General features: G+C 37.9%; 1 protein-coding gene, 2 long non-coding RNA genes and 1 pseudogene across 6 annotated transcripts in view; 2 read left to right on the forward strand and 2 right to left on the reverse strand.

The window, feature by feature from the left end:
• The window catches only part of LOC116601989 (protein ALP1-like), a 48,546-nt gene that overhangs the window by 8,413 nt on the left and 16,334 nt on the right, over positions 1–23,799 (forward strand). For 2 of the 4 annotated variants that reach the window (XM_048725472.1, XM_048725514.1), the window contains one exon: positions 2,954–3,075. The exons of the other annotated variants lie outside the window; for them this stretch is intronic. In XM_048725472.1, the coding sequence (XP_048581429.1) occupies positions 2,954–3,075 (122 nt within the window). The remainder of the gene's footprint in view (positions 1–2,953; positions 3,076–23,799) is intronic. 4 annotated transcript variants of the gene reach the window in all.
• Positions 7,840–9,049, forward strand: LOC125561297 (annotated as a pseudogene).
• LOC125561395 lies at positions 13,501–14,433 on the reverse strand. Its single transcript, XR_007307430.1, has 2 exons — positions 14,364–14,433; positions 13,501–13,692 (listed from the first exon to the last, which is right to left on the reverse strand). It is a non-coding gene; the product is annotated as an uncharacterized LOC125561395 (long non-coding RNA).
• LOC125561380 lies at positions 14,479–14,995 on the reverse strand. Its single transcript, XR_007307409.1, has 2 exons — positions 14,715–14,995; positions 14,479–14,636 (listed from the first exon to the last, which is right to left on the reverse strand). It is a non-coding gene; the product is annotated as an uncharacterized LOC125561380 (long non-coding RNA).

A 23,799-nucleotide genomic window follows, 5' to 3' on the forward strand; every position in this document is an offset into this window, starting at 1 on the left:
CGCTGCTTGAGGGTGGATAGACTTGTCAGGGGAGGGCATCATTGTATGCCAAGCCTGGAAGGGCGATCTTTGGTGACCCACGTTGAGTGTTTTTAAGGTCTTCTGAAAGGTACTGAGGTAACGCAAATTGCCAGGCCTGGCAGGCGTACTCGAAAACCATTGCGTTTCATAGTGTTTCAGAGTGCGCAAAGCATACAACCGCTTCCCAGCTTTAGTGCATATTTCATTGATGTGGATGTGTTGTGTAGAGGTCAGGTTAGAAATACCCACGTCAAGAAGCTTGAAGTGGTTGATGACCTCAGATCATTTCAAGCCAAAGAAAGACTAAGACCATTATGGTTGTATGTAAACGATACACACGCGGAAAATGTACAAATAGCACCATTAAACTAAGTGTAGTAATATTATTATACACACTCTAGAATCTTAAATCGAAGTAGTATAAATCAGAGTAACTGGGGATTTGTATTATTGTAGGTGGAGGCTAAATAATTTACTAAAAGAAATGGATATATTCTGTCTAAACTAACAAAAACCTATGACTAAGATAACCTAACTAGTAATAGATGTAATAAAAAAATGAGAATGTTATAGGGTAGTAGGTAGTAGGTTGTATAATCTATGAAGGAAATCAGGCTGCTTCATCAAAATCGTGCGAAAAAAATAGGGGTCACCGTGCATTTTAATTAGATATGCGTCACGAAAGTCTTTAAACATTGCTGTGTCAGCAAAATCTAAATTTTATATATTTTCACTTGAAAATTTCACAAGAATTGTCAGATTTTTACTAAAAAACATTTCAGGTGTGATAATCGTGTAATCTAATCACATAAATATAAATATTTCCTATAAAACAAATGTATAAAAAGGGTTTATTTCCAGTTTGTGCTTATTTTACAGTGTGACGCGCGCTACCGTGGCCACCGAAAAACTTTTGAGAAAGTTGGTCAATCAGTGTCCGAGAAATGGGATTTTTGATTGATAGGATCGTCTGTAGAATACCGAGACGTTTGCAGTTTTTCTCAGGCTTTGCCTAGGAAAAACCGCAGAGAAAACAATTTGCAATTAGCGTAATATGGGCGAGTCCGTAGCTGAAGCAGTTTTAAATATTGAGAGGAGAAAAAAAAATAAATAGGACTTTAAACAATTTTGAATACTTTATTTGCCGAGTTATTTGACTTTTTACACATAGCCACAATCTGACATACTAAAACGAATTTGCCTCATTGATGGCTGAAAGTCCAGCTATAGCAATTTTAGTTTCTTCACTGGCCAGAAGCGAACACTTTCGAAATGCCTTAGTTTGATTGAAACAGTATTCACAAGTATTTAGATGCGGACAGTATTGTGGCTGAAAAATCAAAGCTACAACAATGTCTGACAAAAGGTCTCTCGAGACTGGTTCAACACGGTGAGCATGATGAAAACCACAGTTGTCCATCACCACACAGTTACCGCGCTCGAGCAAAGAACTGCCGTCAGGGCGTTCAATGTCAACTGCTTCCTCGAAGAAATGAAGTAACTGTTAGCCATTGAGGGGCCGCCAATCACGTTGAACAGGTCTACACCTTTCAGAGAGTGAGAAGATTGATTGTATAGTTTGCATTGGAAGCATATCTCTGAAACTCGATTTCTGGCTCACCAACTGTAGCATTACCATAGACGCGATTCCCGTTGTAACAATAACACCAGACTCTCATAAAAAATGGGTTTGCTTGAAAATTAGATTGCTTGAAGATACTCTTTATGCTTGTTAATGTTCTGAGGAGTTTGTATCGCTGTCGGTGTTGATGTTAGTTTTTTTGCTCATGACAAGGATTTGTTTTATTCGTTTGCTTATTTGGGAAGTACTCTGTATATCGTGCTGGTTCACCTCGCCATCAAGTAACAGTCGAGTTTGGATTTCTGATGCATAAATGCTTGGTTTCTTTGTTTTTTTTTCTATAGAAATATATTCTTGAGACTTGTTCGTAGATCTTAGGCACGGGATAATTCGATCGAGGGATGGGTATGGAAAGGTTTGTTTGGTCATAGTGTTCAATCACATTTTGTACATAACCACGGCTTACTCTCAGCTGTATAGCTTTTGCCGTTTACCGCACTGAACTGGAGTTCTTTTGCCCGTTAGTGTAGTTGTTCCCGTGCTGGTTTGTACACAGGCTGATGTTTGCTAGAAGCAAATTAAATTCAAATATATAAAAATTACTGAATGTATAAATAAACACATCGAAAACTGTAAAAGCTTACATTAATTATATACTCTGTGCATTATTTCGTTTCTCCCTGTTCAGACTAGATCATAAATTGATCAGCCAAAGCCAAGCGTAATGACTCTAGTCGAGCCGTTAGAATGAATCCGGTTGAATTATGTTTTGAAGCGCTTTACATCATTAGTGGTCTTTACTTTAGCGCTCTTTCGAATTGCAACACATACTTTATTTAACTGGTAAAAGTTAAATCAAGTTAAATCAATCGACCTAGACTGGCTTAGTGGACTACATAAATTCCATTTACTTTATTTCAATACTGGACTATAAAGCAAATATACAGAGATATTTTATGGTCAGCTTTGCTATCCGTATTTTCGATCTAACCTATCTCATAATAACCTATATGTACACAGAATAATAACCTGTCTGTATGTCGTACAATCTTTCTCCTTGATTTCGGCTGAGAAGACCAGTCAAATATTGATGGCACAGATCCCCTCTTCAGCATTCGCCGTCCTGCATTATCAGGTGCAAGATAGTCCTCTTCACTAAAATGTCTAGAGCATACTCTGGTACCACTGGAAATCTAACAACACAAACGAGACAGAAAGTCAATTTCCGAACAAAAAAAAACAACAAATAATTCTATAAAGTCGAAGTCTTTACCTTGAAACTTGGCCCTTCGTCTCTACGAATTTTTACAAGCCACTCCTTTCTGATTTCTTCGTCACTTGGTCTACTAGGTATTCTGTGAAACGTCAGCTCAGTGTTGTACCGAGAATCTCCAGTGCAACGAGAAACACAACAGTGAAAGCTTGTTGTCCTTCGACGAACAGCAGTTATATCAGGATTACCTTCGGAAAGAGTAATAATAATATAATAATAATAATCGTTTATTCATACTTTTGTAGCATAAGCTAAATTACAGTATGTCGGCCGATGCACACTACACTTAACAATGTATAAATAAATACTGAAATAACTACTGGAAACGAATTGTGATAAAGTTATTATACCTTTCAGTTACACCAACTGATTTATCCAAACGGCTGCAACCCCCCCTTAGCGAATAACCATGGGCGACCTCAGTCCCAGATTGTATTATATATTTTATAGGCTCAGTGCATCTTGCTTTAGCTATGAATCGACGGCACAGTTCTGCTCTGCGGACTGTAAGTGAGTCCATTTTTGCTACTTTGAGCCCTGATTCATAGCTAAGGCAAGGGTAGATTATTCGAATAGCTTTTCGTTGTACTGTTTCGATAAGCTCTGCAAGGTACTCAGGAAGGGAGGCCCAGACAGGAGCAGCGTACTCAAGGACTGACCGAATTAACGAGCAATAGATAAGGACCATATCTGACTGCTGGACACCTGCCTTCCTGAGTACCCTGAGGGCATAGAGGCGCTTGCTAGCCTTCTTAACAATGTGGTCAACGTGAACATTCCATGACAGATCTGCTGATATATGTACACCTAATAGCTTGTAATATTCAACTTTCTCAACAACTGCGCTCCCTAGGATTAATCTTTGGGGGACAGAAGGTTGGTACTTTAAGAAATTGATCTGAAGCTCTTTGCATTTCTTGGGGTTCAGACGCATTCCCCTTGATGACGCATATTCCTTGATATCATTAACAATAAATTGTATGTAACTGGGAGAGCATCTTGGAACAATTTCAAATACGGTGGTATCGTCAACATATTTAACTCTATTAGGCCACCTTGCAAGCATACGGTTGACTAAGATTGCAAACAAAAGCGGAGCCGATTTCGTAAGAGAGATAAGTGATAGACGCTTTGCGTGCTTTATGTAACGTGAGTATACTATCTCTTAATGCACAAAATTTGTTCCCTTATCGGGTTGTAAAGATCTTGAAACTTGTATAAATCTTTTTAGATTATATGAAGAGTACATTGCAGTAATTTCCGATCATTACACGCAATAAAACAAGCTTTATAGGTGTTTTTTTTTATCTACACATGCCTTGACTGGCCGCCGTTTTGTCCGTGGCGGTAAGCGTCGGCCGTAAAAAAAAAGTCCAAAACGGCAGTTAAAATCCGCACTTCAGCCTAAATGAACTCCAAAACTATAGTTCACGAAGGTTATAACCAAGAACGGCAGATAACAGAGGGAATTAATCTTTTATAAAGCTCTAAGAACTGTTTGAAACCACACGTGCGTGTCGTCTCTTGACCTTTTGTTTACTGGAATGCTTGCAGTCCAGCGTGGCGTTGCTATGGGGTTTCTAAGCACGTGACCTCTAGCTGCAAAAGGCCTATTGACCAAGTCTATTAATTTTGAAAGGTTATATGTACTTTAATTCTTAATTCAGCAAGACGCCTTATTTGATCATTTACTGAAAATATTGTTTAAAATGGTTAAGATGTGATAAAATAGTTGAAAGTATAAAAGACGAGCACTACACGAAAACAATGTCCTCAGAGACAATGTGATCAGAGACAAACAGAGGAAAATTTGCAAATATTTCTATGCATGTAAGTTTAACGTGAATCTTATTTACATTGTCGTCAAGCATTGTACAATGACATGAAGTTGTATTCTTCATCCGTTTGAAGAGTGACAACATTGCTTGCGTATGCCAAAACAAGGGCGCTAGTGCTTTCTTGTATGCACTGGCGAGGGTGCGCGCCAGCAATAGTTGGCACCGACGTTAAGATCTTAGAAGTTTTGGAATCCCTGGTTGGAAGAATCTTTGAACAGAAGAGGTTGAGTTCCTTTTCAACCTTGCAGTAGAAAGAAGAGTTAGAGAGTTGACGCAAAGTTCCTTCCTTGTAGAGGCTGGTGTGCCAAACTATAACAGCACCACCCCTGTTTGCAGGGTTTAATAACCACACATCCTAGTGATCGTAGAGATCTTTGAGGGCTGCTTGTTAAGGGTATTACTATGCTGAAGGTGGTGTGACATTGTTTTTTTAAATGTCCTGGTGACATTTTCTTTCTTTTTAACAAAATAATCGAAAGCTAAGAATTGACCCTTGTTAGTTTGCAGTGGGACTTTTGTCGACTAAGCATTTCAAAGTCATATTTATCGGCAGGATCATGTGACAGAAAGCATCGATCTTAACTTGTCAGCGGAAAGAACCAGTGTCATTTTTAGCGGTTTAAACTGATCACATTTCTGAAGAAATCGGACATAGTTGAACTCTTCTACGGCTGTTATATCGATGATTGCATTGGTGCAACATCCAGTTCCAAACTGGATCTCCCCTGCTTTATTGGTTTCGTTAACAACTTCCACCCTGCACTAAAATTCACATAGGCAGATTCCTGAAACTTCAGTCACCTTTCTTGACATCTCACAGTCCCTCCAAGATGACCATCTAGTCAATTCACTGTGCTACAAGGCCACTGATTTACAGAGCTATTTACTGTATTCTTTCTCCCACCCTCAGCACGTTAAAACTTATATCCACTACTCACAGTTTCTTTGACTACATGGACTTTGTAGCAACGACATGTATCACCTCTTAAGTGACCTCACATATCATGCACATGTTGTGACTAATCATTTCGATCAAGCCTCGTCCGTTTATCATTATGATGTGCTGCAGACCTCCGAACCCAAACAGGGAACAGAATTTCCTTTCCTCTCACATCGCATCCTACCGATTTAGCCATCAAACATCTGGTCTCTAAGAACTTTAAGATTTTACAGGTGGACCCTAAAACTTCCGCTATATACCTCAACAACCACTTTTTTCCTTTTAATGTGACACTTTAGGAGCACTTTGACTCCCACCAGTTTTAGGGTCTGGCACCTTCAAGTGTACTAGGAAGAGATGCACTAATTTTTTAATACATTGCACCTACATGCATAACCAGATTTAACGGAGAGTCGTGCCCTATCATAGACTTTATCACCTGTTCATTTGGCAATCATATTTGTTGTATTTCATGTAAGCTTTGTGGAATGGTTTAAATCGTAGAAACTGGTTCCATTCTCCGCACAGGTTTTGGTGAACATCGAAATGACGTATTCAACCAGCGTAGTTTCAAGCAAGTCTCTAGACAATTTAATCTCCCTGGCCATTCTGTAGACCACTAATCTATTTGCACTTTTTTCACAAACGACTCTTATGACTCGCGTATACAGAAAGAGAAAAACTGTCCTTTGCTGATATTATTAAGATTCCCTAAGTGCGCCAAGCTCTAATGGCCTTATTTTTCTTTTCATCTCCTTGTTTGCTCGCTAAAGCAGCATCCGCCGACTACCTATTACTGGCATTCCGAACTATGAATACAAATCCTTATTTGGCTTTAGTTTATTATGTCCCAACTAAGAGATAATGTTCGAGATGTCGGCAAAACTACTTTCTTTACACGGGGGTTAAAAATAGCTTTTCATCATGTTTTCATCTACTTTCCTGATGCCGGCTTGCCTACCTTGCAGACTATCTAGTTATTGTACAGCTTGTCTATAGTTTTTCTAGTGATACCAGTAAACTAGAACACTGCCTCCACCAGAATAAGATGCCGAGCCTCAAGACGTTTATCAAGAATTTGCACCGTGAAATCGTTTTTTTATTTTTCCACTATAGCACATTAAGGCAAAAATGTTTAGCTTAGCTTCCTTCGTATTCTCCAAGACTAGGTTTTCTAGTCTTACTAATTTTGTAGGCCATTGTCTCAATAATAAGGTCCTCCCTAAGTAGTTTCGTATTACAGTTTTCAATTTGCTTTCTCATCCACGGTTTTTCTGGTAAATAATTACACAACAAAGAATGAGCCTGCATCAGCCTCTTATCCCTCCACTATTCATACCAAGGGTTCCGAACGGAAACGCCTCTTGTCGCTCTCAGTTTTCCTTTTTGCACAAAAATATTTAAAAAACTAGTAAAGCAGTTTATTTAATAGTAGAACTTTGACGTGTGCTCTGTTTTACAACATAAAATAAGCATTTAGGAAGCATTTTTTGTCTCGTTGTGCTGCAAATTCACGAGTTCACTGCCACACTTCGCGCGCCAAAATTTATAACTGAAACTTAGATTTTAATATCTTTTAATATCTTTCAAAGGGTTGGAGAATATATCAGCAGTGGTCAAGACAAAAATATAGTCGGTCCAGACCCAAATAAACTCTACTCTAAAAGAAAACAAAGAAAATGTCAGCTACAAGCTGCTGCTGTTTCAAAGCCCTCCACAAGCGTTATATATCCGAACGATGGATGGTCTACAAGCCTTGAAATCATGCCTTGGTTTTCTAGAGCCGAGATGAATCTTCATATTTCAAAACCTGGCAAACAAAGCAGAAGTTATACATGCAAGCTGCTCATGTGTTGCGGGTCAAGTTGGTTTTTGCAACCACACACTTGCCCTGATGATGCAAATTTGCAAGTTTACTCTGTATGAAAGTAAAAATACCAAAAACTTGAACGGTGAACAGGATATGACTCCAAAACTCGCTTGCACATCATTTCGTCAACTCTGGCACAAAGTTGGAAGAAGTGAAAATATTCATCCACAGCCTGTTATGGACTTGTTAATTAAGAAAACTAAGTTAAATGATTCCACAGCAAGCACTACTGCTTCTAAAAAACCTGATGGACTTAGGTGTTTAATTTATGAAGCTAGGAACAATATTGACACTCAAAATCTGATGAAATTCAATTGAAGGCAGACTTAATGAAAATTAATCCTAATATGGCTTTAGCACAGATACTGTCCCCTACAGATGTCTTAGAATATGTTGACACAAAGTTTGGTAGAAGTCTTAAAGGGTCTTATGCCAGTTATCAACTCACTTTCACATAGTCTAAGTTTTCTGTTTTTTGTGACATTGATTTTGTGCCTAGAATTGCAATCACTTCAACTGCAGACAGACAGTACCGACACTTCCCACTTCAGAATTCTCAAGACTTTGACATCCCAGAAAATGTCAATGAACAAGGAAGAGTTTTTACAATACATAAGTGTAGATGAAATTAAGCTCACCAACATTGAGAGGAAAACTCAAAATCAGTCACATTCTGAAATGTGGAAAAATGAGAGAATGTTCAGACTGACTGCATCCAATTTTGATAGAGTTTGTGTTCGGCAAAAGCAGCATGAAAGTCTTGCTGATTTTCTTTTGAATCCATCTTCTTCTGCCTCTAGATCTAGGCACTGCCAACATGGTCAGACTTATGAAGCAATAGCTTTAAGATATAGCTTTTTGTATGAAAAGTATATGTTTTCAACAAGAAGACCTGTTAAAGTGTTCAAGTCAGGTTTGGTAGTTAGTCTTGAAGCACCTTTCATCGGAGCCTCACCTGATGGCAAAGTTATTGACATTGGCTGTGAGAAACCCTATGGTCTTGTGGAGATTAAATGTCCTGAAACAAAGTTCGATGTAACTCCCTTAGATGATTGCTCTGATCGAGGTTTCTACCTTGAAAATGTAAATGGTAAACCTAAACTGAAGAAAAAAAATCGCTACTACTATCAAGTGCAGGGACAGATGGGCGTCACTAAAGCCGAGTGGTGTGATTTTGTTGTGTACACTTATGTATGAATGAGTATTGAACGAATTAAGTTTGACAGACAGTTTTGGGACAGAATGGCATGCAAACTAGAGAGGTTTTATTTTTATCATTATATGATAAAAGCTGCTGTCAAGTATCATAATGCCAGGAATGATTGATGACAATATTACATGAAACTTGACATACTAGCATAAGTGATAAGCTATTAAAAATAAGAGAAATGATATTCCAATTTTTTGAAGATTATTATTTAATAATTATTTTAAACAATAACATACAAGACTTTTTTCTGATTCTTGTAAAATTTTAATTGACTGAAATAAATTGATGATGATTAAATAAATCAATATTGACTTACTATACTATTTAAAATGTCAGTATGTACAAAGTGTCCTGTGTTATGATTTGCAGTGTTCATCAAATTTCAAGTAATAGAGAACTCAGACCACACAAACCCTGAAATTAGTTTTTAATAGTGTTGAGCTAATATTGTCATACAGTAGTTCATAAACAAGTATAACAATCATTTTTGTTTCTTGAAGTTTTTGAACTTGAAACAATATCAATTATTGAATTAGGAATCAAACAGAACATTTTTTTGCATTTGTCACACATGAACAGTATATATAAGTTATTGCTCTATTACGCTGATATAAGAGGGTCTTGTGCATTACAAAGAAAGGCAGACACTGCCCACATTTGGTTTGCTACTCCAATAAGGCTGGGAGGGAAATCTCCTTGCCAGATTCTAAAGTTTTTAATTTTATTAATCGCACGTTCAACATGGATTCTAACACTTGCAATTCTTTGTGTCTCAATGACTTCATCTGGGTTCATCTGTGCATTGTTTCCAAGAAATGGAGGGTAGTTTACTTTAACTCCCAAGGGCAAAAGATCCTCAATGGTAAACCCCTTGTCAGCCATTATCACATCACCATTCTCAAAGGATTGCTTTAGCAGGCCACTTCTTACTATTTCTCTGTCAGATATGTTCCCAGTGTATAGTTTACTACTACTAATAATAATATAATAATAATAATGGTTTATTACAGATTCCAACAATTAAGAGGCTCTTCTTCTGTAAGATACTTACAATTAACAATATACACTACAATACACTACTGATAAAAAAATTCTAATATAGTAAGTTCTAAGTTATAATATCTATATGCAATTTAAGAATATGTATATAAAATGTCGATTAAACGTGTATTCAAAGTGACTGTCTTAAGTCCTTCTTAATGTTCCTACAAAAAGCATTGTAGTCCGAAGTGTTCCTAAGCGATGGTGGAAGTTTATTAAAAAGAGTGGCAGCTGAGTGTTGGAAAGTTCCAGATTCTCTAGGAATTGAGAAAACAGGAGCAGCTGATGACCTCAAGTTATATCCAGTATCATTGCGAACACTTAGTCTAATGAAAGTAATAGACCACTAGGTGCAATTCCAATCGGTCCTTTCAGAGTTTGATGGTTTTTGTATGCACTGAAAAGTTCACTAACAAAGTTTACTAACAAACTGCTTGGCATTTCACATCTTATTTCAGTGCAATCAATTATGATTCTAGTGTTGGAATAGTAAGCTTTAAATGCTTCTGGCATTGTTGACAACACTATGTCTTTTGTAGGCCAGATATTTACTTGTCCACACTTTAAAAACATGTAGGTTATCCATGAAATAAATATGCGACTAATAGTTGACTATGACAATCCAAATAAGTGTGCTAAATGTTGCTCCTTGAAGCCCCTTCGCATTCTACACATAACCATGAAGAATTGATCAATTGGCTGAAGATTTCTGCCTCGTCCTTTCTTTAGTACTAAACCATTTTCCTGTTCTTCATCATCTTCGTCATTTAAACTATCGTAGAATTCCGGATGAACGTCTTGCTTGTTTGAGCTTGTTTGTCGGAGTTTGGAAAACCCGTGTAAAATGCAATATTTTCTTTAGATTGAAATCGATTCAATGTAAAAAGCAATGAATCGGAGTTGTCCAATTTGTCTTTGAGTTCTTTTAGTTGGTTTTCTTTCATTAATAGTTCGTGCTTAGAAAGCTTGAGTTGATCACAAACAACTTGATAGAGTCGATTTTTCTCGGCTAGCTCGTTTTCAGTATGCTTGAGACGATCCTCAAGCTCAGCCACTTTTGCTTTAAGGCTAGACAGTTCTTCTTGTGAATTTGAAAGTTCAATAACTTTAGAATGTTCATGTTTAAAAGGTGTCGAAGTATCACTCGATGAAACAACATGATCGCTGCCATCTTTGTTAGTAGAGTAACTGTCTTTTGGTGGCTTCCTTGACTGCTGGTCATTAGACCAAGCAAAAATACTAGGCACAGCATCCTTATTTAACTTTAAAATAACACTGAATGGAATTACAAAGTCGATGGGACAACAATGTGCTGCTATCCATTTCTTTCTCAATCCCTCTGGTTTGGGAAAATTAAAAAAAGAAACCTCTCCTGATGGCATTTTTGTATCCTTTAAATGTACACCGCGGTACGCAGCAATGTGAAGGCATTTTCTAATTTTAAAGTTGTCTTTTTTTGTGTGAAAGCTAAAGAACAGCTATGGAGTAGTTAATAACATGGCTGACCGGCCTCGTTTTGATGAATCTCGCTACCAGTCCTAACTCAACCAGGCCTAAATGCATAGCGTGTATTATCTTTATTATACAGTTTATAAAGAAAGAGCTCTGACAAGAAAGACAATTACATTGGGGCGCCTCTGTAATAAGATTTGTATGGTTACAACATATATGACAGCGTTTCCAGCAGTAACAAACAATTTCTGGCTGCGCAGCGGAGCTTATTTAGTTGATGCTGGCTCCACAGAAATGGAGAGGGTTGCCCTAGCTCCATTCAGGCTTGGGTGACCGCAGTGTGAAGGAGCCACCCCAAAGACAATATTCATTGCTCCATATTTTGTTGTTGGTACTCTGAGGAACCCTGGCATCAGCAGTCTCAGAAAAAAAGCCCTGCTAGCTGGCAGAACCCCAACTGAGGCAAATGGTTGGAATATCAATTACCAGAGTCTCCTTCTGGAATATCAATTACCAGAGTCTCCTTCTGAGCATGGGCCATGGTGTTGGTGGCAGCCAATGGCACAGCCTTTATGCTGACACTTGTCTGGGTGACTGAATCCTGTAAACAGGCAGACACCGTAGCAGCATTTGAAACCAATGGAACCACTCTTCTCAATATCTCCTCAATACTGTGATAACCGGAATTGTTGATGCATGTTGATGTTGGTGCTGCTTGTACTGGAAGGGGTATTTCGTTGGGTGCAAATGCCCTTTTTGTTCGCCTGTTAGGGGTTAGCAGGTGTGCGTATGACCCTTTTTGGGCCTTGACTTGTGCTGAATTACGAGTGCTAGCCATCTGCAAGACACAAACAAACCTGTCTGCACCATGAATAATATAATTATGAATGATAAAAGATCTAACTTCCTGCTGTTCTGAGAAACTTTCTAGCAGCCAACTATGAGAGATGGTGAAAATATAAAAAATGACTTCCATTTTCATCAGCAATAGTAGGAATACCAACGCAAAATATAAACATCTGGCTGCCGTGTGACAAATATAATAAAAAGACAAATTCGTCAAAAAAAGGCGAGCCATGTTTAAACAATTTGCTCAAACAAAAGGAGGCTCAGGCCCAAATTAATACTTGAAAAAAAATATGTAAATATATTATGAGTATTTTTTTTAGGTTAACCTCTAATCTTGTTACTGGCAAAATATCAAAAGTGTTCTATTTATTGCTATAAAGTTATGGTCTTAAATGCAACAACTGTCCGTAATTGGGGCAATACATTGTAGTATGTATTGACAGCCTCAGAAATAAATTTTCTAGCACCCCCCACCATATCTTAGTATAAATGAATAAGCGCCGCATTCCCTGACAGGCGCCCTAAATGTATGTAAATAACACCGCGATACTAAACAGAATACCAAAGAAACCCTTGGAGTTTTAACCCGAAGCGAGTTTTAGTTTTTTTTTCTCGATTTTTTTCATTTTGTCTCCATCACGCACTTCTTGTGGAAAGAATGGCCGCAGCCGTATTCTCCTTCTTTGTTTACTTAGCAGTGATCGCACTGCAGCTTGTCCTCTGGCTACTTGTTATCCCATGCATATCCAAGGGGCAGGCTCCTTTGGTCCACAGTAGAATCAAAGATAGGTAGACAATACGGCTACGATGAAAGAAATGCAGAAAATGTTCAAAGAATGAAGAAGTTTACTAATACTTGGTTTGATACTTGTGTTTTGTTATGTTTTTCCTTTTTTTAATCGCTGTTGTTATTGTAATAACTCTGCACGAAACTGAAATTATTGAAAATTGATTAACTATCTATGGATATGCATTATCTATAATTTAATTATTAAAATATATATTTTTAAATTACATTTTTAATTTGTAATTTGCAAATAAACAAAAATTAACATGGAAAAGTCGTTCACCTGGTGCTAAAAAATCTGCGAACCTGTCGACTAAGTATTCTGCAGCCAAGCCACACAGAACAGTATAATCACCCTTTCCCTTGCACCAGTGACAACTGAGGAACAAACCACTGCTGGAACTTGCTGTCAAATCTCATGCAGTTTAGCATCTTTGCCACTGTCTGGATGTGTTTGGCATCATACCATGGCTTGATTTCACTGTAAGTAAGAGATTATTCCAGGGTTAAAGCCAATTGAAGCAAGGTTTGCTATCTTCTGAGATCAAACTCACATGAATTTGAATAAGATTGCATTTTATTGCTCTTCCTTTGAAATAAGTTGGCCTTATGACAAATGATGACTTTTATATTTCTTGAGCTCTAGCTTTAGTCCCAGTAAATTATTTATTGAAAGACCGTTTACCTTCGAAGTACCGAATGGAGTATTTCCACCTTCTTCTCGGTCAGGACATTCAGGGCATCGCATTCCAAGGTGTTCAGCTCTGGTAATGTATTGCTGTGGTGCAGCATGTCACTCAGCTGCGATGAGGTGGATTTGTCGTAGTGTCTCCTTCATCGATTTATAAACATTATTTCTAACCTTAGCAATGCATTTTGATATCCATCAAAATTAGCTCCTCTGACCACTACAGGGTGAAAATTTGTGGAGATATTTGAAATAGAAATAAAACATCGACAAGTTGCTTTATTTCGATACTAAAATTGTGTCTTTTATAATTTTTGGCCAATGACCTTTGAAATTTTCTTATTCAGACTTGTATTTTCAATTTTTTCAGGGTTTTTGGCGCGGGTACCCTGTGGTTTTTGGAATACAGAAATATTTAAAAAAATATTAAACAGGGGCAATTTGCTTTGTTTCGTTATCCAAACATTGTCTTTAATCAACTTTGACCAATGGCCTTTTCAATGTAACGTGTTTGCCGTACCGGATATTCCGATCATTCCATTCATACTTTTACTTTGGTCTGGTTTTTCTGTTGAAATGCTTCCAACTTCAACCCCAACAGATTTAGGCCCTTTCCCCTTATTTATACTAGCATTTGAATCGAGATAAACTTTAGCACGGAATTCTATTTTCATAAAATCTTCCTTGCAGCTTCCTAACCACTCCTCTTCCTGTTCAAACTGTTCCTCGCTTTCCATCAGCTTTACATATTAATCGTGTGTATCTACCAAATGTTCGAAACATTCCTGATATTTTACGAGGGCGTTACTTACTTCTGGCCCATATCGATTTACAGCTATTACATTATTCACAGCCTTCCCTTGTCGTGTGAGCGATGCTTTCGCAGTCCTGCAATCTATCTTCAGTTGTTTCAACTCCTCCTCAGTGGTCATGTCCAAATCTTCTGATTCCTTCTGACATCAATCCCTTCGCGTTACCAATAGGAGATCCAAGAAATCGAATGTAATGGTGCGTTAGGTCCCCGTGGTGATTTCGCCACAAATCGTATAACAATCCAACGATGTGAAAAGATATATTTATTCGATCTAGAATGAATGAAAGTTATTTAATTTGCATGGAATCAAAGCTTATTTACAGTTATTCAAACTCATAAATTAACTTACTTCTGTGGCGTATCCGATCGTGTTTTCTTATTCTCAAAGTCCTGGTTAGCTGTAGGTTTTGTAATTGTACTGGTAAGCTGTATTTCAGAGTTCCGATCTCGGTTACTGTTGATCTGACTGATTTACAATGGATTATAATCACGTGGTTGAAATCGATATTAACGAACTGTCACTTGTCATTTATGTAGTAGATTTACGCCGAAACAATGATCATGGTGATGATGATGATGATGATAATAATGACAATGATAATGATAATAATAATAATAATTTGAAAAGAAGCTTTATCTCAGTAAACCATATGCAGGGCAGACACATATTTGGCTGAGCAATAATGGTTGCTGCTTAGGTCTGGGTAAAATGATGTATGATGACAACAAAGAGAAATGGGTCATAACCTTTTGCCATATATTCAAATAGTTGAAAATTGTGCATATGCTGCTTGTTACAACTCGCTAACATGTACAGTATCATCTATTGCAAAATACATCATATTTTTAATGGTACCTTTGAGTCGTAGCTTGAGCGATACATTTTCTTTTTCTAGTGCTATTTTTTCAAACGAAGGCTTCCTCTTCTTCTTCTCTTTTTTAGTGGCATCCTCCCCAGGTGATTCCCAGGTGATTTCAGGTGATTTTGGGATGTTTCGGTGCATTATGTTTACAGTAATAAGTATATATACTTTAATGGGCGAGTGCAGTTACTCTGTCTATTTTAATGTTCTTGTATAAATGAATGGGAGGGTACCTCAACAGCAGGTTACCTCTTGTTTACAGCACACAGAGGGGAAGGAGGGGGGGGGGGGGGGCTGGTTATATCAGGGTGACATGCCTGCTACTCACGAGCATGCCTGGTCATTATTATATGGGATCTCTCCCTCGGTAGACAAGCATAGACACAACTACATGTATGTAATTTACAAATAATTTTAAAACAATAAATACAATAAACAAGTGAATGAGCTATGGGTGGTGTGAAGAAATAAATGCCTCACCTTTCTTTGTCCCCTATAGTTTTTTTTCTGTAATCGCAGGATTGGTGTCAGCTTCTGACAAGTGTTTTGAACAAATGTGTGTGCCCTTTACAGTATCATCTATACTGTCAAACACACTAAGCAAGCGGGCAGGCAATAAAGCTATCACAGCATGTGGTATTTTTCGTGGGATAGCAACAAATATCATAACAACTAATATAAAGAAAATAACATAAAAGAAAGGATGTTTTCATGTGAAGGTCGGTAAAATCGGGGTAAAAGGCAATTTTCGATGGTGGTTTTTACAAATCGACAACTCTTACAAATCGATTATGTCGAGCTTTGGAGTTGGGCACTCGTGGCTTGTAAATCCAGGAAAAGCCATGTAATAAATAACTTATTAACCTCGCTTGCTCGGTCCATACTGAGAAATCTCAGGCCTTGGTCTTTTTGCACAGACCTCGGCCCTCGACCTTGCGCTCGGTTAATAAGTAGTATAAGGAATATTCGGGAAAGTGTTTGGAGTCCATTCTCTAAAAAAACAAGAGCAAACATTGTACTTAAGAAATTAAGCACAACGCACGCTCGTTTGAATTAAAAATAAAATTGAAAAATAGCGCCCCCTCTTGAAATGGCGTCATTATAGTGCGCGCGCGTACAAACAACGAATTTGAAATATTCATCGCTTCAAAACATATCTATTCCTCGCTTTTTTTCTTTCTGTTTCAAGAAACAGCTGTTGATAAAGATATGTTTTCTTCTATAAAGTGTTATCGGCCACTCTAGAACTCTATTGTAGCATTTTGGTCTGTCACACAGAGCTCTGCACTCAGTGACAGCTTGCCTTAGGCAAGTCCCTTTTATAGCGCACGTTCGTGTTTAATATGAAATATGACTACATAATCTTACTGGCCAATACAAAAAAATCACAGATTATTTTTTGATCATGCTTATGAAAGCCACCCCTTCTTATGTTAATTACCGTTAATGTTTTCTGTACTTCTTAAGTATACCTATGTGGGATGTGCTGCACACAGGCACTAGATAGGGTCCAGTGCTGTGAAGTGTTACCCAAAGATCCTAGATGTTAAAATTATGTAATTTAACGCCACTACGCCGCTGCTGTCCATCCCGAACTGATGGCAAAAACTGTGCTTTACACACATCAGCAATATTTTCATTTCAATTTTTTTTTGGCATCTGCATGAATCTGGTCATGGTATTGGCCAAATCGTTCAGGCTTTCGCGAAATAGTCTCATTTGACTCTGTTTTTTTTAACTTGTTAAACTTTGCCAGGGTAGCATGAAAAAAAGAGAAGAAACTTGTTGTCAAAAGTCTAGAAGAGTGAATTATGCACACAACTCTTCGTTTTACGTTTATTCCCTGTAGGCCAATCAATACATCTATCTGTAAATCTCTCCTCTTGGCAAGTTTATCAACAACACGTCCACGCGCTGTTGTGGTCTACACCATCCATGAGGACGCCTATCTTTATTACGCATAAATTATCCAAACGCGGAAAACTAAAACATACAATATGTGACATCTACCTTTTGTATAGGGAAAACAATGCAGACTATCTAAATCAATATCCAATTACAATAATTTACAATAAAGGATCAAACTCCCTGAATTGATCATTAAACAAAGTAAAAGTGATAGACAATAATTAGTAACAGTTGTCAAAACAGTTTGTGTTGACTGTCCCGACACATAGTTCACGGAACATGGAGTAACATAGCCGGCCATCCAAAGTGGTGTCTTCACAAACGGGTAGATACTTTCATCGGACTCTCTTGTAGCAAGACTGCTGATCTGGTGTCTCAACAAGTTGGGATTGTCCTTCTGCGGTAGACGCTTGCCTACGAAAGGCACTTGAAGGAGAAGATGTGTCTGATGCAGCCTTGAACACTGGCTGCTGCTCAGCAGTACGGTTTATGACCCTCCGGTTTTTGCGGAGCACATGACTATTTTCCGTTTTGACCATGTGAGAGCGTGGAGCTGAATGTAGGTCTGTCACGACTGCAGGTGTCCATTCACAGTGTGAGAGTCATACTCTCACACTATCACCAACGTTCAGTCTAAGGAGGGGCATAACGGTCATAATATGCCTTTTTTTCTGCTGCCGTGCCTCCAGCTCCACATAAACATACTCAGCAACTTTAGGCTTGGGTAGCCTACTAGTGAAAGCATCTGACTCGTAAGTAGTTGTGCAGGTGAATACTTGAGACCTGTTACAGGTGTATTGCGATATTCAAGTAGTGCCAGATTAATGTCTTCACTTCCCTCATGTGCTTTCCTCATGAGCTACTGTACAGTTCCAATCATCCCCTGTTTTTTTTCCATTGGATTGTAGGTACTCTGGGCTGTACATCTTGACCTGGAAGTCCAATTCTGATGCTAATGTCCTGATCTCAGGACTTGCAAACGGCATGTGGTTTCAGCAATGATATAATCTGGAATGCCGTGGTAGTTTCTCGGTGTTTCAAATCACCAAGATGGCATCCATCACCACTAGCTAAAGCACCAAATTGGTGCTCTCAGGCAAATTCTCAAAGCACCACATAAATCACTACTCTCGCCGTTTATCGCTAGATTGCACCAACATGTTTTGTTTTGTCGGCTGTTTTGTTTTGTCGGTACTGACAATTCGACAAAGTCGTTTAAAAGCACATATCCACCGCACAGAGCGCTGACAACTTGACACTGACAAACATTGTCGACCTTTCGAATAACATCGTTAAACGCGTTGGTCTATCTTCTACTGAAGTGCAAGGTTTGCTGTCGTCTGGCGTACGTACAAACACGTCGCGCGCCAGGGCGTCGTCAGATTGAAACTCAGTTAGCTTGTTTCCCATTTGTGTCAGAGTCGCCTACGAGAGCCTGTTTTATATTCAATCGAATTTTGCTGTGCGGTCTCTCCAAAACCAGCAATCTTGAATTTGTTGCATTGTACCTATTGGAACTCCAAAGCGGATGCTGTCGCTTCAAGCCAACAACATTTTATTCAGCCCTTCTTTTCTACAGACAGTTTAGATGGAGGATATTTCTTCAATTTGCGATTATATAAAACTATATTTATGTATGACACTATCATGATATTCAACAATAAGTCCATAATATTATCCAATGGTCCTTCCAACCGACCTACAGGAAATCCAAAACTCATCTCAGTTGTGCCAAAGGACTGTAGTCAGCTTTCTTTGATGGCATTAGAGCTAAAATTCCTACACTGCTGCCGGACCCACCTGACCAACTGATATCTGCCAGATTTTACCCTTTCCCATGTAATGTCCAAATGAGGAGGTGGGTAATTGCCAGATAGACGGTTTCTAGTAGATCCAGTGGTTCTTGGTAGGTCCACGTAAATCTAACAATACTTCACACTGAAATGGATTTGTCACGTCAGCAAAGTCAAGCAGGCGAAGGCACGTGGACAGTATTGCCCGTACATAAGACATCTATTTTCTTCAAACAAAGTTACTTTTCATCTTTTTTTTACTTATTAAGGGGGTGGATATCCACCCAATCCGCCCCCCTGTATCCACCCCTGTGTAGTACTCTAATGACTATAAATATACTGACTAAGTTTTTATTATTATCCAAGTTTACAAACTTCATTATTACATGGACTGTTTGCTTGTTTGTAATACGAAAATCAAATAAAAGTATATTCTTTTTGAGATATTCAATCATTTTTGTAATACGAAAGTCAAATAAAACTATATTTTTTGGAGATATTCAATCAAAATTTTTAAAACTTAAAACTTTCAGAGAGTTCATGTATTCAAATTTGGCTACATGTATAGTTTTCTTTATGACAGTACAAGCTTGGGTGCTGTATTTGAAAAGAAACGTCGCCAAGGTAAACCAAAATAAATAAAAGTATGTACTCAGACCAACCTACAAGCCAGGAAAAATTACTTGTTATCCAACCAAATGTTATAATTACTTTAATACCTTGTGTATTTTTTGGGAAACATGTCTGAAAAGCTATTTTTCTCTCATGCTATTTTAAACAAAAAAATGTTGCAAACTGAGTATTGTGTACAAGGGTTTCTGCATATCTTTTTACCTACCTGCTCCATTATCTCCCTTTTTCTTGCTGTATTACAAATAAACCTAAATAAGGTGCGTTACAAAACACTGAATTTGATCCAAATTTTAATTACTTAAACAATACTCCAGCTCAGAGGACAAAAAGGGGCATAGTCATTTTGCAGTGTGAAGTTTTAGGCTTTCAAGAAAAAAAAGGAAAACCGAAACAGGAGTTGACAGAGAACACAAAACCTTTTTTTAAGGAACAGCCTTTGAGACCAAAAATAACATTTTGAGGGCTTGATTTACACAAAGTAATAAAGTCTGCTGCTTCTATGAACATAGATCTTCTCTCATAGATTTTCTTTTATACAAATAAACATAAAATTGATACACAATACCAGACATAACTGTCCCAGTAAGGATACTATACCATTACAGGTAAAATACTTTATCTATCTAGCAAAAAAATAAAACAACTAATAAGACGATATTTGTTTTCCAACAATTCATTAGACATCAGCTTGATTTATGTATAATATCATATTTGTTACATGTTTGTTTGGGGGAATATAATGCATTGATTATGCTTTTATTCTATTCTTTTTAACATTTCCGAAATACATTTCAAAGGAAAATCGGCACATAGTTCAGCGTAGTTTTCGAGTGTTTCCTCATTTTAAGAGGGGAGATTACAACCTTTTTACCTCCACGACGCTGTCAATCACTCGATCCTCTAACAGTTCTCATCGATTTCCTGGTTAACCTTTTGTGTTATCCTTGGCAAACTCACAGTCATATTGCCCTTCCATGTCGGCGATATTCCATTTTACTCCTTCTCGTAATTTCATAGAGATTTGTACGCGATGTTTGGTGATATTTTTTGGAGGGGTGAACTTCATCTTGAATGTTTCCTTGCTCGAAGTAGATTAAATTATCATAAAAAAGCACTTGTTTCCAGAAAACTCACAAAAATATTGCCAAGAACAGATGAAGCAATAATTCAGGAGAGTCCAAAATGAATGTTTAGTAACGCAAGATGGGAGTCATTTGGAGCGTTATATAGACGCCATTGGAACGTTCCATTAAAATGGCCGCCATCCGATGAAAATACAGAAAATCACAGGAAGCCCAAAAGGTTGCTTAGGATCCTTTAACGTCTAATTGGTTTCAATTTAACACCCGCTGAAACAATGAACAATGAATCGTTTTTTTTAAAACGCGTCACATTTGAAAAATTACATACCTTATAACTAATACCCATTTCGCGAAAAGTTCCTTCTTCTTTTTCTTGTTTGGGAAGCTGAAAAACCTGCAGCAGTGGCTTTCAGGATAGTGATCACCCTCGGGATGGAAACGCCGGCCCATTTCGTACTTTGAACTGTTATTTTCTACGCGAAACCCTTTTGGGTCACTTTTTAATACTTGTCGAGATCTACATTACTGGAGTCAAAGGTTAGATTAATTCCTTTGTCTTTTTATTACTCTTTGAGCCGTATACACCTTTTTCAATAAAGGTTGTCAGTGCAAATGGCGATTGGCAAATGGCAGTTATACGACCGAAAGTAACCATGCGTCTCGAAGAATATGGATAAATCAAAACAACTATCCATTAAAGGTTTTACCAATGCTTGGCTCTGACATTGCTGGCCTTTTTTTTTTTAGCACCTTCAATTTTACGAGTAATTAGTACCCATAAGCCATTTACCATTTGCCTTTCGCCACCTACACTGACAACCTTTTGTGAAATAGGTGTAACTCTTGAAATGCCTCTTGCTCTTTTACAATGTGTTACGCTCTGGGACGCCATCTTGCTTTGTTTAGAACTAAAAAAAATACGGTGTCATGGTGACGTGAAGTCACAACTTTAGGACTCTATTGTTCAATGTTTTCTGGAATTTAGAAAATCCATGTCCAGTAACAATAAACGCCACTGCAAGGGCTAGACCAACCACAGTGCGACGAGAACGTTCAACAGCGAGTGATCCTTCAAAACTGAAGCATCTGTTGGTGCAGCCATTACAAACATAAAGAACATTTAAAGTATCAATATTTTAGTATAGTAGACAGGATGGAACTAGAATGATTGATCTTCATTTGCCTTTTTAATAGAAAATTATAAGCAATTGCTTGTATTCAGTCACGTGACTTTCTTTTGTGCGTTAACTTCCGGTTTATGAAGTGGTGGTCAAACAAACCAACATGGCCAATGTTTGCAAGCACACGCTTTGATTCTCTCCGAGTACACTGAAAGCCTAGGGCCAAATGTGAAGGAACGATACCCGAAAAAGTTTTATTGTGTCAAGGGATCGACCCCTACACATTATAAAAGAAATATTATGTGTCAGATTTCCATAAATTTCCCAAAGTCCAGTCCCTCGACATCTCGAATAACTGAGCAGCGAAATTAATCTATCCAGAAAGCCGCTACTAATGCTAAAAACATTAGGAAATGCTTTGGGAACATGTATCATTGGAAAACTAATGGTATTTAGAGATTAACAAGCATTTAACGAGGTGGTCTTTAACCACTGTTCTTGGCATTTGTAAAATCGCTTACTCAAGCTTCCTTTTTAATATCGATACGGGGAACGCGATAGAAACTTTTGTCAGTTTCGCGATATGATCGGTTCGAACAACCCAAAACAACGCAAGTGTAGGGCATTTTCACAGAGAGAGATTCTGACTCAGCGCTTGTTGTGAAATTCGGTCACCGGAACAAACACCACCACTTCATGCTCGCATATTTAATAAGGCGCTTGTGACGTCACTTGAATACAAAGAATAGTTCATTTTTTTCAATATGTTAAGCTCGAAATTAAAATATGAAGGCTAATAGGACAGGGACCTCGAGTCTGCTTTATGTAAGCTTATACAGTGCAAACAACATCGTCTAGTGAGTGTTTTACAATGCAAGGACGCTGTTGCCTGTCAAACAATAACAGTCAAAATCAAAACATGCCAGCCACAAATAGCTTGTGTTCGGAAGTTGGCTTGTGCCCTTCGCATTCTCTTGAAGCATAGTGTTTACTTTTTGGACTTTACTCGAGCTTGGCAAAAACTCGTCCTGTGAGGAATCCTCATACTCAGAGCATTCATCGTGTAAATCAATGCCACGTTCTTCTATTGTTTTTTTTTAGCCCGTGCCATGGTAGACAGTTTTATTCAGAGAAATGACTTTCAACTTTCAATCACCAGTGGGATAGCTTTTTGGCTTGGACCTCCAAAACGATGGCTAAACTACATCTTGCCTTGAAGACATGCCGGCCCAGCTCCAAGTTTTCCTTTTTGCTGAAGAGACTTCCTTCTCTGAGATTTTGTTTGTTTCTTCTTTTTCGGAGCCATAAAAGACAGAAAAAAACTAATGTTTAGTGATGTTGAAATATTGTTTGCTTCTCGTTCGATGATGTTTTAATATGAGACCACGCTGCGACGCTTCGGAAGTAAATTATGCACGTTACGCCTCCTGATAGGCCAAATCCTTGCAAACAGTCATACCGTAGCGTTTTTTTCTGTTCCCTTGTACGGAGGGGAAGAGAAGAGGTTGTCGTACATGTCGGCTAGGATATGAGTAAGTAGGTTTTGATAGCTTTAAAGCAGTTTCTGTGAATTTTAACTAATTATTTTGACAGTAATGGCATTTTGTCAATTTGCTATTTTGCTATACCATTTTGAGCTAAATAATCTGTAGCTTGCGAACTCAATTCCGAAGAAAGAAGTGTGAATTGTGACGAAACCCTGCTTTCATTTTTGAAGTTAAATTTTATTGCCAATTTTAAAAGGGGTTTCAAAGCTACAAATTGTCTATGCAACTGGTTACTTAAGAATACCGAAAGAATTATATCAATAGCAGAAAAATGGCCAGAATCAATAAATAAATCAAGTATAGCACAACAACACGAGGATTTGAGAACATCATCGAGTGGTGACTTTTGAACAAATTCAAGATGAACGTATCCTCAAACATTTTGAATTATTCTCATTTAGCCTTTTATATGGTTATCGTGACCATTTTAACGGGCAATCGGGTAAAAATTTAATTTTTTTGGCGGTGCCTCTTTAATTTAACATAA

The sequence above is a fragment of the Nematostella vectensis genome, chromosome 1 (genome assembly GCF_932526225.1).
Source record: "Nematostella vectensis chromosome 1, jaNemVect1.1, whole genome shotgun sequence".
NCBI classification, from domain to species: Eukaryota; Metazoa; Cnidaria; class Anthozoa; order Actiniaria; family Edwardsiidae; genus Nematostella; species Nematostella vectensis.